Source organism: Sphaerodactylus townsendi, linkage group LG10 (assembly GCF_021028975.2).
Source record: "Sphaerodactylus townsendi isolate TG3544 linkage group LG10, MPM_Stown_v2.3, whole genome shotgun sequence".
NCBI classification, from domain to species: domain Eukaryota; kingdom Metazoa; phylum Chordata; class Lepidosauria; order Squamata; family Sphaerodactylidae; genus Sphaerodactylus; species Sphaerodactylus townsendi.
Window position 1 is genome coordinate 86,459,549 of NC_059434.1, and position 14,833 is coordinate 86,474,381.

General features: G+C 49.4%; 1 protein-coding gene across 1 annotated transcript in view; it reads right to left on the bottom strand.

Annotated features, from left to right (window-relative positions):
• The window catches only part of LOC125439656 (transcription factor COE1-like), a 101,675-nt gene that overhangs the window by 67,761 nt on the left and 19,081 nt on the right, over positions 1–14,833 (bottom strand). The window contains exons 4-7 of the mRNA XM_048508773.1: positions 13,265–13,327; positions 9,935–9,951; positions 7,419–7,710; positions 3,191–3,257 (exon numbers count right to left, since the gene is read on the bottom strand). Of these exons, the coding sequence (XP_048364730.1) occupies positions 3,191–3,257; positions 7,419–7,710; positions 9,935–9,951; positions 13,265–13,327 (439 nt within the window). The remainder of the gene's footprint in view (positions 1–3,190; positions 3,258–7,418; positions 7,711–9,934; positions 9,952–13,264; positions 13,328–14,833) is intronic.

Below are 14,833 nucleotides of genomic sequence, written 5' to 3' on the forward strand. Positions count from 1 at the left end.
CCAAACTGACCCACAGGTCTGAGCATGTCCAAGCCCATCATGTGGCAGAGAGTCTCAATGGCCCCCTGGTTTGTTACAGACCGGGTCCCTGCTCCGTAACCAAATCAAGCAAAGCTTAACTTCCAGAGGGATGATTCTGTTGTCCTGGGCCCTGCCCGGGGTGGAACGTGCGCGCGTGCCCGCCTGCCCGCCTGCGTCTTTGTGCCTGTGATGTGGCCGAAGGAGCGGCGGAGAGATCGGAGCGCACAATGGCGGCTGGCCAGACAGGCTGTAATGGGTTTGATTCTTCTCCTCCTAATCTCCGCACTGGCTTGTCAATCTCTATTCTTTTCCATTGGCCACCGGCTGTCTCTCTGGTGGGCTGAGTGACAGGCCGCCTTCCCGCCGTACCGGGCCCCTCTTGCAGCCGCGCCGATGCTATCGCTGCGGACAAAAGCCCGGGAAATGTCAATGTGTTATCAAGGCACCCCGACTGCCACCGGGATGTGCTGAAACGGGAGGACCACTTTCATCCTGTTGGCCCTATTGTCCAAAAGATGGGGGAAGTGACTCGCACTCACATGTGTGCACACACATACGCGCAAACACACACACACAATGCCGACAAAGGGAGCAGGAAAGAGGCAGACAAATAGTTTCGATTCAGACTTGGAGATTGGGTTGTTGTGTTACCTCCTCCATGCAACCCAGAAACAACTCCAGACCCCTTCTAGAAGGCCAGAATTTTGGTCCACCTTCTGTCCAGAGTTGGAGGTGGTGGAAAATGCCATTAGGCTGATATACAACAGCCTCAGAGATTTTTTAAGGCAAGGGATGGACAGAGGTGGTGAGAGCCAGTGTGGTGTAGTGGTTAAGAGCAGGTGCACTCTAATCTGGAGAACCGGGTTTGATTCCCCGCCCTGCCACTTGAGCTCTGGAGACTTATCTGGTGAACCAGATGTGTTTCCGCACTTCTACATTCCTGTTGGGTGACCTAGTCACAGTTCTTTGGAACTCTCTCAGCCCCGCCTGCCTCACCAGGTGTCTGTTGTGGGGAGAGGAAGGGAAAGGAGCTTGTGAGCCACCTTGAGTCTCCTTTCAGGAGAGAAAGGTGGGGTATAAATCCAAACTCTCCTTCTCTCCTTCTTTGCTGTCTCTTCCTCTGCACAGCAACCCTAGACTTCCTTGTTTATTTATTTTATTTTATTTATTTCTTAAATTTCTATACCGCCCGATCCCCGAAGGGCTCCGGGCGGTGTACAACATAAAATTCAAACAATATTGAACAAGGAGCAAATCGTACAACACAATAAACATAGGCTCCATCCAATTAACAATCAATAAAACATTCTAAAACTTCATATAAAACAGCGGTTAATAATTAAATAAATAAATAAATAAGCAAGAGGCGTCCAAAAAACCCCCATTTAAAACCTACCCCCAAAAGGAGGAACGGCGGGCCCCTCAATATGAGGGGCACCCTGGTGTAACAGCGCAAAAGCAGAGAGGGGGCACCACATCAGCGACTGGACACTCCAAAGGCCCGGTGGAACAACACGGTCTTACAGCCCTGCGGAACTCACCAAGATCCCGCTTTTGCAGAGGCAAGTCCTGTCTTACAAACTTACTAGAGTTGTTTGAGGGTGTAAACAGGCATGTGGATAAGGGGGGACCAGTGGACATTGTCTACTTGGATTTCCAAAAGGCTTTTGACAAAGTTCCTCACCAGAGACTGTTGAGAAAACTCAGCAATGAAGAAAAAAGAGGGGAAGTCCTGCTAAGGCAAGGGATGAACAGTCTTGGACAGATTTATGGAGGAGAAGTCGATCTATGGCTACCAATCTTGATCCTCCTTGATCTCAGATTGCAAATGCCTTAGCAGACCAGGTGCTCAGGAGCAGCAGCAGCAGTAGGCCATTGCTTTCACATCCTGCATGTGAGCTCCCAATGGCACCTGGTGGGCCACTGTGAGTAGCAGAGAGCTGGACTAGATGGACTCTGGTCTGATCCAGCAGACTCTTGCTTATGTTCTTATGTTCTTAATAAAATTTAAAATGAAAATCGCACAAGTTTCTGGCCCTTCAGGAGATAAAGAGTGAAAACTCAGGTGCGGAAAACTGAGAAATCCAGAAGGCTGAGCCAGACTTCCAGAGAAGCCAGCCTTGTCTCGTATCAGAATGCAAGTCCAGAGTTACCTGTTCTAAGCAGGACCTTCATAGGTCGATTCCGCACTTGCGTTATCAACCTAAGTTCGAGCTGCGTTCGACCTAAGTGCTCCGCACAACCACTGGGATCGACGTGGTTTTGTACCAGCTTCACCCTGTGTAACGGTCCAATTTCCTACTCCAGTTGGGAACTACTACTTTTTCAGGGAACCACGCTCGAACTCAGCTCGATTCCAGTAAAGTGCGGAATCTCTGGTGCCAGGAGTCCCTCATTCAGCCAATCACAGCTAAGTGTTCGGGCATGCGTACAGCTGGAGAACCGCCGCGGCGAAAATCACGCCTAATTTTTTTCCCCCTCTACTTTCTTGCGTTCGAAGCGATGGCTGGTCGCACAAACTGCGCACAATTTCCGCGTACCAATGTAAGCGGCCAATCAAAAAACACGACCTTTGTCCCTCCATTCCTGTGGCAGTTTTTTTAATAATGTGTGTGGGGATAGACCAGGGGTAGGGAACCTGCGGCTCTCCAGATGTTCAGGAACTACAATTCCCATCAGCCTCTGTCAGCATGGCCAATTGGCCATGCTGGTAGGAAACTGATGGAGATGGATTCAGGCTATCTATTGCAAATTCAGGATAAACAGTTTTATGAGAATGGTCGTAGAACAGCTTAATTGGAGCCAGACCAAGAGGCAGAGGATGACTGATTCAACCCTCGAGGCTGGGATCAAGCTGGTTGCAGTGGGGAACAACAATGGCTTTGACCAAAGGTTAGTACCCTTCTGGGTCAAATCTATTTTACTCATGCTTGGAATCGCCCATGAAGCTTCAGGTGAGTTCTGTACGTTCCCACTTCCACAGAGACCCCAGGGACTGGACCCAGAAGTTTCTGAAGGCTGGACATGTGTTTTGGCTACTGAACCATAGTCAGTCTAGGTAACTCCTTCTTTGTGTCTGGCTTTCCAGAGTACTTTCGACCAAGCTCAACTTTTAGCACCACAGTTGCAAAATCCCAGGGCTTGAAGAGAATGAGGTCTGGGACCTTACCTGTCGATGATGGCGGGGTCAGAGATCTCGTTGCGATTGCCGCTAACTTTTTCTTGTGTAACAATGACTGAAAGGGAGAAAGACAGAGTCAGCAACAGCAACAAAGATCTGGGCTTCAAGGATGCAGCTGGCTGAAAGAAGAAGAAGAAGTGTTGGATTTATATCCTCCTTTTCTCTCCTATAAGGGGAGACTCAAAGGGATGACAATCTCCTTTCCTATCCCCACACACACACTGGCAACATCCTGTAAGGTGGGTGGGACTGAGAGGAAACTCGAAGAACTGTGACTAGCCCAAGGTCACCCAGCTGGCATGTGTTGGAGTAGCACAAGCTAATCAGGTTCACCAGATAAACCTCCACAGCTCAAGTGGCAGAGTGGGGAGATCAAACCCAGTTCTCCAGATTAGAGTGCAGCTGCTCTGCTTGACACCACACTGGTTTGAAGTCTCAGTGTAATATCCCTGGATATAACACAACTGACCTACCTAAAAGCCTTTTACTCAGAAGTAAGGCCCATAGATTCCACTGAGAGATTTACTTCCTGTAAGCAGTTTGGCTGTCCCACCAAAAGAATGTGGCAAAGTACTCCCCTTCCTTATGAGGAGAGGCTGCAGCGTTTGGGACTCTTTAGTTTGGAGAGGAGACGTCTGAGGGGGGACATGATTGAAGTCTATAAAATGATGCATGGGGTAGAAAATGTGGACAGAGAGAAATTTTTCTCTCTTTCTCACAATACTAGAACCAGGGGGCATCCATTGAAAATGCTGGGGGGAAGAATTAGGACTAATAAAAGGAAACACTTCTTCACGCAACGTGTGATTGGTGTTTGGAATATGCTGCCACAGGAGGTGGTGATGGCCACTAACCTGGATAGCTTTAAAAGGGGCTTGGACAGATTTATGGAGGAGAAGTCGATCTCTGGCTACCAATCTTGATCCTCCTTGATCTGAGATTGCAGATGCCTTAACAGTCCAGGCGCTCAGGAGCAACAGCCGCAGAAGGCCATTGCTTTCACCTCCTGCGTGTGAGCTCCCCAAGGCACCTGGTGGGCCACTGCGAGTAGCAGAGAGCTGGACTAGATGGACTCTGGTCTGATCCAGCAGGCTAGTTCTTATGTTCTTAGGTTCCCTGCCTTCATTTCAGGAGCAACCTTTCAACCTGGGCTCAAAGTATTGGGCTGATGTTCCCTTCTCAATTAATTCATTGTTTATTCTCATTTTAGCCTGCCTTTCTCTCCAGTATGGACCTAAAGCAGGTTGCTTGGCTGTCCTCCATTCTATTCTAACAACAACCCTGCAAGGTACATTACACCGAAAGTCTCTGACTGGCTTGAGGTCACCCAGTAAACTTTCATGGCAAAGTGCGGATCCAAACCCGGTTCTCCTAGATTTTACTCTGACACTCTAACCCATAGGTGTCAAACTCGCGGCCCTCCAGATGTTATGGACTACAGTTCCCATCATCCCCTGCCAGCATCATGCTGGCAGGGGATGATGGGGACTGTAGTCCATAACATCTGGAGGGCCACGAGTTTGACACCTGTGCTCTAACCACTACACCACAGTACCTTCATACAACAATTCTGACATCAGTCCTATGAGGCCAGCCAGATTTTATGCTCATGTGTTGCAGAGGGAAGCGTTGTGGTTGAGAGAACACGGTACCCTCTAGGACCACCTACTGCGTTCAAGGCAGGGGTGACCTTTGAACCCGGGGCTTCCGAGTTCATGGCAAGCTCCCAGAGCCAACATGCTAAGCAGGCATTATTACAGAAAACAAGGGAACTCTCAGCCACCCCAGAGCTCCAGGCCAAGAAAAGCAACGTGCATCTGTTTTCTTGTGCTTTCAGCTTCTTACTCGCTCTCCCTCGTGCCCCCCTTGGAGAATGAAAAAAGTTTCTCATTAATTCAAAGCAAGTTAGCTGTGCCTCCACCCCCCTGGAACAGTTCATATAGCAAAGCCATGAGTCACATCATCTTTTCCCCCTGACGTCATTCCCCTTTTCCAGGTTGCCCGCCCTAATTCTGCAAAGTTCATAGGATCATAGATAGTGTAAGTGGGGCCAGGCAGGGGGTGTGGGGGGGGGGGGGGGGGGGGGGCAGCAGCATGCTCCCGGTACCCCAGGGTACCGTGGAGCCCCAGTTGGGAAACGCTGGCGTAGGAGGTTAAGAGCTCATGTATCTAATCTGGAGGAACCGGGTTTGATTCCCCGCTCTGCCGCCTGAGCTGTGAGGGCTTCTCTGGGGAATTCAGATTAGCCTGTCCACTCCCACACATGCCAGCTGGGTGACCTTGGGCTAGTCACAGCTTCTCGGAGCTCTCTCAGCCCCACCCACCTCACAGGGTGTTTGTTGTGAGCGGGGAAGGGCAAAGAGATTGTCAGCCCCTTTGAGTCTCCTGCAGGAGAGAAAGGGGGGGATATAAATCCAAACTCTTCTTCTTCTTCTTCTAGACCGAAGGGACACTTTAAACCAGAGAATCTCTCATTTAACGCGATGCAGAATGTCTGGAATTTGTGTACCCATTTTTGGTAAGCGACAACAATGACACTGATGAAGCAGAAATCTGACCACGAAACCTCTGAACTGGTCTACATGCTTATGACGCTTACCCTGACACACAGTTGTGTCCTCCTTTGATTTGGTTCACTCTATTGGGATGTGGATTCTTGATGGTAATATATTAGTGCTTCTTTAATGGCTTACACTTTGTTTTGATTCAATGTATACACTTTTATTTATTGTATTATTGGCATTAGACCAGGGGTGGGCAATTATTTTTTCCATGGGACCACATAAGAAACAGAAAATATTGTGGAGGGCCGGGCCAAAAGGCAGGGGGGCGAGGCGCTCTTGAAAGCCCCGCAGAAGCCGGCAGCCAAGGCAACCCGGCTTCTGCGGAGAAAAGCCTCGCTCCCCAGCGACAGAGGGGGCCAGTCAGGGTCATCCGGCAGGCCAGATGTGGCCCACGGGCCGTATAATGCCCAGGTCTGCATTAGGCCAATAGTCAGAGTGTGGTGGGTCTGGTCCAATTGTTCTTCACTAGTTCCCACCACACCAATTGTGTTTTTATTTTTATTCATAATGTAATGAGGTCTTCGTCCTCCTTTGGTTCCCCTCCAGACAGCCATCGAGCATGTTCAAAGGGCACGTCCTTACACTCACTAGCTGATGCTTTTGCTGTGGGTAAAATCCCACCGGGGGAGCCTCAGTACCTCCACACCAGGAAGAAAAAACACCAGTTGAGTTCCTTTCTGTCATGCAGCTGTTATTAACAGGTGAATCCTGCCAAAAAGGGTGGCAAGTCGAGAACCGGAAGGAACCCTCTGAAACGCAAACTATCTTTACGCATGAAGCTGCCTTGTGCTGAGACAGGCTGTGGGTTCACCCAAGTTGGTTTCTGGCTCACAGAAAGGACACTGAGGTTTTCCAGACTCACTACAAGAGCGTCGGCGCATGAAAGGCGCTGAGCATAGTGTGACTTTGAATGAAAAGGCATTACCATGGTGTGGGATAAGCAGCATCCTCATATAGGAGCAGCAGTGGCGTCGTGGTTAAGAGCAGGTGCGCTCTAATCCGGAGGACTGGGTTTGATTCCCCGCTCTGCCGCTTGAGCTGTGGAGGCTTATCTGGGGAACTAGATTAGCTTGTGCACTCTGACACACGCCAGCTGGGTGACCTTGGGCTAGGCCCAGTTCTTCGGAGTTCTCTCAGCCCCACCCACCTCACGGGGTGTTTGGGGGAGTGGGGGAAGAGAAAGGAGATTGCAAGTCCTTTTGAGGCTCCTTACTGGAGAGGAAGGGAGAATATAAATCCAAACTCTTCTTCTTCTTCTTCTTCTAGATGCAAGAAAGCAGGGAAGGATGAATGATTTTTGCACGTCTGGCAAAACGGGCTCGAGGACTCGGGCTTCACAGTGCTTGACATCCCTCCTCCCAGACGGATTGCATTAAACATAATTAATAACGCGTCTGATAAACAACGGAGAGCTCTCCGATCCTCCCAGGAGCTGTGATTCTGCCCCAGGTTGCACAAACAAATCCGAGCTGGGGAGGTGGGTGCCCCCCCACCTCCCCCCCCACCCTGCTATCTATTCCCTTAGCCCCCGGGATCGTTAGTGCGGTTTCTGGAGAGCAATTAGCCATGAAAGTTTGCTCCCAGGCAGCCGGGCTAATTTGCACAAACACCAAGCGCCTGTGTCGTAAACAAGGCAAGCGATAATGGGACACCAGGGAACGTGGAGCAGCCGAGCTCCGATTCCCAGCCACTGGCTCGCCTCAGCTCCGGCTCCGCTGATTGACCTGCTGCATTCTGGGCCTTGGCGGATTCATCTCGCCACGCCAGGTGGTTCGTGGCTGGTGCAGGTGGCACCTCAGGCCCGTCTCTGGCCAGCTGGCGTTCTTGGGGCCGTGCTGACCTATAAAACTGGGCAGACCAGCGCTCTGTTTTAAACAGAAAGAGGAGCCGGCTTCCCACTCTTACTTCCCCTTGCTCTGTGTCTGCGACAATTTCCGCTTGCCACTTCAGAGCGAGAATGGGCGAAAGGGGTGGGGGGGAGACTAGAACTTGGGGGTGCCCAGTGAAGTTGATGGGCAATCGATTCAGTGTGGACAAAAGGGAATACTTCTTCACTCGGTCACTGATGAAAACCTGAGAGGCTGTGGCTCAATGGTAGAATCAGAGAAACAGAGAATCCTAGGGTTGGAAGAGACTCCCAGGGCCATCAAGCCCAATGCAGGAAGACACAATCAAAGCACTCCAAACAGATGTCCATCCAGCCTCTCTTTAAAAACCTCCCAAGAAGGAGACCCCACCACCCTCGGAGGCAGTGAGTTGCTGGGCATGCAGAAAGTCATTGGTTTGGTCCCTGGCATTTCCAGTCAGGTAGCAGTGAAAGGTAGCAGTGAAAGGCCTCCCTGCATGCAAAACGAAGGCTCTTCTACCAAGCCACAGCCCCTCCCGGCAAGAGCAACTTCCCTCCCTTTCTTTCTTTGCATCCTTCCCAGCACTTCGACATAGAATCATAGAGTTGGAAAAGACCCCAAGGGCCATCAAGTCGAACCCCCAGCAATGCAGGAACACACCGTCAGAGCACTCCTGACCAGCCTCTGTTTAACACCCTCCAAAGAAGGAGTCTCCACCACTCTCAGAGGCAGTGCATTCCACTAGCCCTGACAGTCAGGAAGTTTTTCCTGATGTTTAGGTGGAATCTCTTTTCCTAACTATAACAAATAGATTCAGGGTCATCCGTATTAATTCAGGTAAGTATTTAGTTCATACTCTCCCATCAGTTCAACATCCTTAAGGGAAGTAGTCAATCAATGGGAAACCATGTATATACATAAATATATTCAGTCCACCTTGGTTCATCAACATTTTATATGAATCCACTCAGGTAAGTATTCTGTACGTATTCAATGATAAGTCCAAAACTGTGCACAGGCATAAGTCTGTCTTTCTCTCTTTCTCACAATACTAGAACCAGGGGGCATCCATTGAAAATGCTGGGGGGAAGAATTAGGGCTAATAAGAACATAAGAACATAAGAACATAAGAACTAGCCTGCTGGATCAGACCAGAGTCCATCTAGTCCAGCATTCTGCTACTCGCAGTGGCCCACCACCAGGTGCCTTTGGGAGCTCGCATGCAGGATGTGAAAGCAATGGCCTTCTGCTGCTGCTGCTGCTCCTGAGCACCTGGTCTGCTAAGGCATTTGCAATCTGAGATCAAGGAGGATCAAGATTGGTAGCCATAAATTGACTTCTCCTCCATCAATCTGTCCAAGCCCTTTTTAAAGCTATCCAGGTTAGTGGCCATCACCACCTCCTGTGGCAAGCATATTCCAAACACCAATAAAGGAAACACTTCTTCACGCAGCGTGTGATTGGTGTTTGGAATATGCTGCCACGAAAGAATGAGATGGCTCCCTTATATCAGACTCAACTTTAGAAAGGAGCTTGAACAGAATTATGGAGGAGAAGTCGATTACTCTTCCACCAATCAATCCTCCTTGATCTCAGATTACAAATATCTTTCAGGCATGCTCAGAGCCTTTGTAAAGGCCATTGCTTTCACATCCTGCATAATAACTCTAAAGCTGGTGAACCACTAAATGTAAGAATATAAAGAGAACGTCATTGAAAATGCTGGGGGGAAGAATTAGGACTAATAAAAGGAAACACTTCTTCACACAACGGGTGGTGGGTGTTTGGAATATGCTGCCACAGGAGGTGGTGATGGCCACTCACCTGGATAGCTTTTAAAAGGGCTTGGACAGATTTATGGAGAAGTCGATCTATGGCTACCAATCTCGATCCTCCTTGATCTGAGATTGCAAATGCCTTAACAAATCAGGTGATCGGGAGCAACAGCCGCAGAAGGCCATTGCTTTCACCTCCTGCATGTGAGCTCCCAAAGGCACCTGGTGGGCCACTGCGAGAGTAGCAGAGAGCTGGACTAGATGGACTCTGGTCTGATCCAGCTGGCTTGTTCTTATGTTCTTATGTTCTTAAGTCCATATTCTTTTAAACACAAAGAGGAAAACGCATTGCACCTAATCCGCATTTTTCGATGGCTTCATCAGCCTCACAGGTTGTAGATATAATTTATATTGGCTTCATAGGGGTACTCTGTGAAGGTAAATTCAAATAACATTCAATAACCCCTGGCATTGCTCAGGACAGCTCACCTGCACATGATTTCATGTGTCAGAAGCACACGGCACATCTCTGGGTTCTTATCCTGCCCCTCGTAGATGATAGCCTGAAGACGGAGTAGAGGAAAAAGAAAGAATTTGAAGGGCAGGGACCATTGAAGAAGGTCCAGACTTTTTATAGCATTTCATAGAATCATAAGAGTTGGAAGAGACCCCAAGGGCCATCAAGTCCAACCCCCTGCAATGCAGTAACCCACAATCAAAGAACTCCCGGCAGATGTTCATCCAGCCTGTGTTTGAAATCCTCCAAAGAAAGAGACTCCACAACTCTCTGAGGCAGTGAATTCCACTGTTGAACAGCCCTAGCATTTGGCATTGACTCTCGGCCCGTGCATGTGAGACAGAGGCCAGATTCTCACGGTGGAGGTACAACCCTACCTGGGATTTCTCTCTCAGAGCTGCCTCTCCAGCCATACCACCCTAACTGTTGTTTCGGGGAGCACAGGAAGAAGGTGATGGGTGAATTTTCTTTGGGATGGAAAAATAATCTGAATTGGCCATAACATAGGGTTTACCGCACTGACATCTTCAGAGGTGTATCACAGAGAGAAGTCTGTTACACGCTATGTCCAGTCACACTTCTCTCTGTGATACACCTCTGAAGATGCCGGCCACAGATGCAGGTGAAACGTTAGGAACAAGATCCACCAGACCATGGCCACATAGCCCGGAAAACCCACCAGAACCAAACCATATATACATATCAACAAAGTACCATATATATATTGTTACATTCAGGGCTCGTTTGTTACAGTTTGGTTGTGATAGTAAGCTTATACGGTATCTTTAGTCAAAGTCACTTTTACATAGCACTGGTTAGCAGGACACAGAGAAGAGTTTGGTGCCGTCCCCTGCGCCCCATATCCCACCTTGGGGGCGTGTCCATATTATGCCGACCGCCCGATGAGTCCGTTGTTTATGTCATCATCCGATTTTAAAACGGAGGTTGGGGCTGGTTGTTAATTGTGTTTGGCTGGTATTTAAAAATGCTGTTTTATTGATAATGATTTAATGTGATTGTTTTATTGGTTGTACATCGCCCAGAGCCCTTTGGGGATGGGGCAGTATATTAAATCTGATATATATATTTAATAAATAAATAAGAAACCTCCTTTCTCTCAGTCAGGGAATGATGACTGAGAGAACACAGGTGTCAAACTCGCACCCCTCCAGATGTTATGAACTACAGTTCTCATCATCCCCTGGCAGCAATGATGGGAACTGTAGTCCATAACATCTGGAGGGCCGTGAGTTTGACCCCTATGCTTTAGAATGTTCATGCAGCTTCCCAGAATTCCCTGCTGCTTGTGCTGCTGCTGCTGCATGCAAGCACGGCTGGAAATTCCAACACAGACCTCAGCCTGAAACTTTGGAGAGCAGCTGCCAGCCAGAGCCTGACAATGCTGACCTTGATGAGCCAACGGTCTGACTCAGTAGAAGGCAACTTTGTGTGTTCATCTATGGGAGGGGCTTCAGCTCAATGGTGGAGCATCTGCTTCTTACGCAAAAGGCCCCAGTTGCAATCGCGATATCTCCACTTAGAAAGGACCAGGCGATGGGGAAGGCCACAGTCTGAGACGGGCACTGCTATCAGATAGCAGGAGAGCTCCAGGCCCCACCTGGAGGTTGGCAGTCCCATGAGCAGGCTACTCTCTGGTGGGCAATATCAGAAAAACTGAGTGGACAGGGAAAGGGTTAGGGTTGTTTGCAGAAAATTTAAGGAAATAATATGTGCAATTTTTTAAAAATCACCATAATATGTGATGGTGATAAAACTGGAAGTTTCTTGGTGCCACGCTGTTGGGGGCACGTTTTCCGAGTAAAGGAGAAGGACTCTGTGTCTCTAACTAAGGGCCTGGCACCTTGCAGCACTTAAGTGCTAAGCAGGTGTTGGGGTGCTAATGGCAACCCAGAGGCAACAAAGCGCCTCCCTTGAGCCGCCACAAACGTCCCCAGTGACTTGTGCTAATGGTGGTGGAACATTTTCCCAGTCCCTGGGAGGAGAGGGCTGATCACCGGGGCTCTGCCTACATGGATGTGAAAACACCCTCCTTTGCATGGGTCTCAAGAGAAACCTCCATAATCTCATGGCCGCTGTTCCTTCTCCCTGACAACCTGTTCCCCAACTTCCTCATGAGGGACGCTTCCTCCAAGAGCCGATTTTAAAGGGGGAATTCTCCACAGCTCTGCTGAGATCTAGGCCAGTGATGGCCGAACCCACATGGCACCGAAAGTGCCAGAGGTGACACCTTCAGGAGAACCCTCTCTGTGGGCAGCTTGGCTACAAGACAGGGTTCATCATGCGGTGGGGCAGCAATCAATCGGCCCCCACCCACACACACACACATCTAGGCTGGCTTGGGCTGCTTAGGCACGACGCCCTGCGGAGAGCAGAGAGGACTTGGCTGGCAGGCCTGGTGCCTGTGCTCCGGATGGCTGCTGCCCGAAAGTGGGGGCAGAGACAGAGGAGAGGCTGGAGAGATGCTACAGAGCTGGGCACAGAGCAGTCGCTTGGCGTGGGACTTGCTGGAGGCTAAGAGCAGGCTGGCCCCTGCTCAAGCGGAGTGGGAGTGGAGGCAGAGGTGGGATGGGAGGCACTGGAGCAAGCGCCAGGGCAGACAGGCGGCGAGGCTGCTTACACAGGACTAAAACCTCCAGTATTCAGGTTAAATTGCCATGTTGGCACTTTGCAATAAATAAGTGGGTTTTGGGTTGCAATTTGGGCACTCGGTCTCGAAAAGGTTGGCCATCACTGATCTAGGCCAATGAAGTCCAGGTGGGGCAGTCTGGAATCCCCCTGGTGGGAAACCTTTCTCCTCCTGAACACAACTATCAGGAGAGGGAATCGGAAAGGAGCTTGTAAGCCACCTTGAGTCCCCTTACAGGAAAGGTTTTTAACACCACCAGGGAAAATTTACAGATATCCATAATAGTGTGCGAAGTGTGTAGGGGGGGGGGGGGCTGTTCCAGCAATAAATAACAGAGAGATAAGGGTTAGCTATCTCTCTCTCCTTCTCCCCACAGGAAAGGCAAACCTTCACAAAAGAAATGAACCTGTGCGGTAGAACTGCAAACTACATTGGGGAATTCCTCAAGATTTAGGGGTGAGGTTGGGGGGGGGCACAGTTTGTGGAGGGGGGAACCAGCCTCAGGTCTTATGCCACACGTTCACCCTCCACAGCTGCCATTTCCCCCAGGCGAGTCTGATCTCTGCTGCCCGGAGGTCCAGCTGCAACCCCCAGAGGTCTCCGGGTCTTCGGTGGCGGTTGGCAACCCTACTCAAATGTAATGTGCCCGATCCCAAATGTTCACACACAGAGACACACCCTGCCATCTCTCCCCAGCACTGGACGCTGTTACCTGCTTGGACATTACTGGAATTCGCATCAACCCGGACGTAGAGGTCTTGCTCCGTCCGAAGCCCTGGGTGGAGGAAGGGAAGTGGGAGACAGAAGAAACTTAGAGATGATCCGAGAAGTGCTTGAAGGAGAGAGAGTGACTGTCCCGCGACCTAATCTCTTCCCAACACTCTGTGCATGAGGCAGGGGAGGAAACGGGACAATGCCTCCTGGTTCATGGTCCTCTAGACCACAGATGTCAAACTTGCAGCCCTCCAGATGTTATGGACTACAGTTCCCACCATCCCCTGCCAGCATCATGTTGGCAGGGGATGATCAAAGGAACTTGTGGTCCTGTATCTGAGCCTCTGGAGAACCTGTCGATTACCTGCTCTCTAGACCAGGGGTAGGGAACCTGCGGGGTTTCTCAAGATAGTTCAGGAACTACAATTCCCATCAGCCTCTGTCAGCATGGCCAATTGGCCATGCTGGTAGGGGCTGATGGGAATTGTAGTTCCTGAACATCTGGAGAGCCGCAGGTTCCCTACCCCTGCTCTAGATGAATTGCAAAGGCAGGGGATCACGAGGGATAAAATCTCTTCCATCTCCCTTCTACCCAAGGGTACCCCCCCCTTCTCTCTCTCTCCACACACGTACGTACATACATATAAAACACACACATACATAGATACAAAAAATATACATATACACACACACATATACATGCAAATATATACACAAACAAACATACATGTATGTATGTGTGTGTGTGTATATTAACCCACACACATAACATATACATGTATATACATACACACATATATGCACACACAAACACACACACACACACACACACACACACACACAAACAGACATAGAAGAGTTTGGATTTATATCCCCCCTTTCTCTCCTGCAGGAGACTCAAAGGGGCTGACAATCTCCATGCCCTTCCCCCCTCACAACAAACACCCTGTGAGGTGGGTGGGGCTGAGAGAGCTCAGAAGAGCTGTGACTAGCCCAAGGTCACCCAGCTGGCGTGTGTGGGAGTGCACAGGCCAATCTGAATTCCCCAGATAAGCCTCCACAGCTCAGGCGGCAGAGCTGGGAATCAAACCCGGTTCCTCCAGATTAGATACACGAGCTCTTAACCTCCTACGCCACTGCTGGATACATATACATAGATACACACACACACACACACACACACACACACGCACACGCAAATATATACACAAACATATATATAAACCTACGCACATAACATACACACACATATATATACAAATACATTTACAAATGTATCTCAGACACATATACATGCATACACGCATACACACACACACACAAACACTCACACATATACATACACACATGCACTCCTTCTGGGGGTTTCCTCTATACTGCTGCACCCTGTACTTATTTAAAATAAATGTATATCTAAACCAGACTGGGGAACTGAGAAGCCCCCCCCTCTCGTACGCTCACTCTGTTTAACTTCAGATAAATGGCCATGCTAGAGACTCTTCCTTTTTTTGTACGTTCCACAAATAAAACAGTGGGATTTTATTGAACACCTCAGGGTAATAGGAGA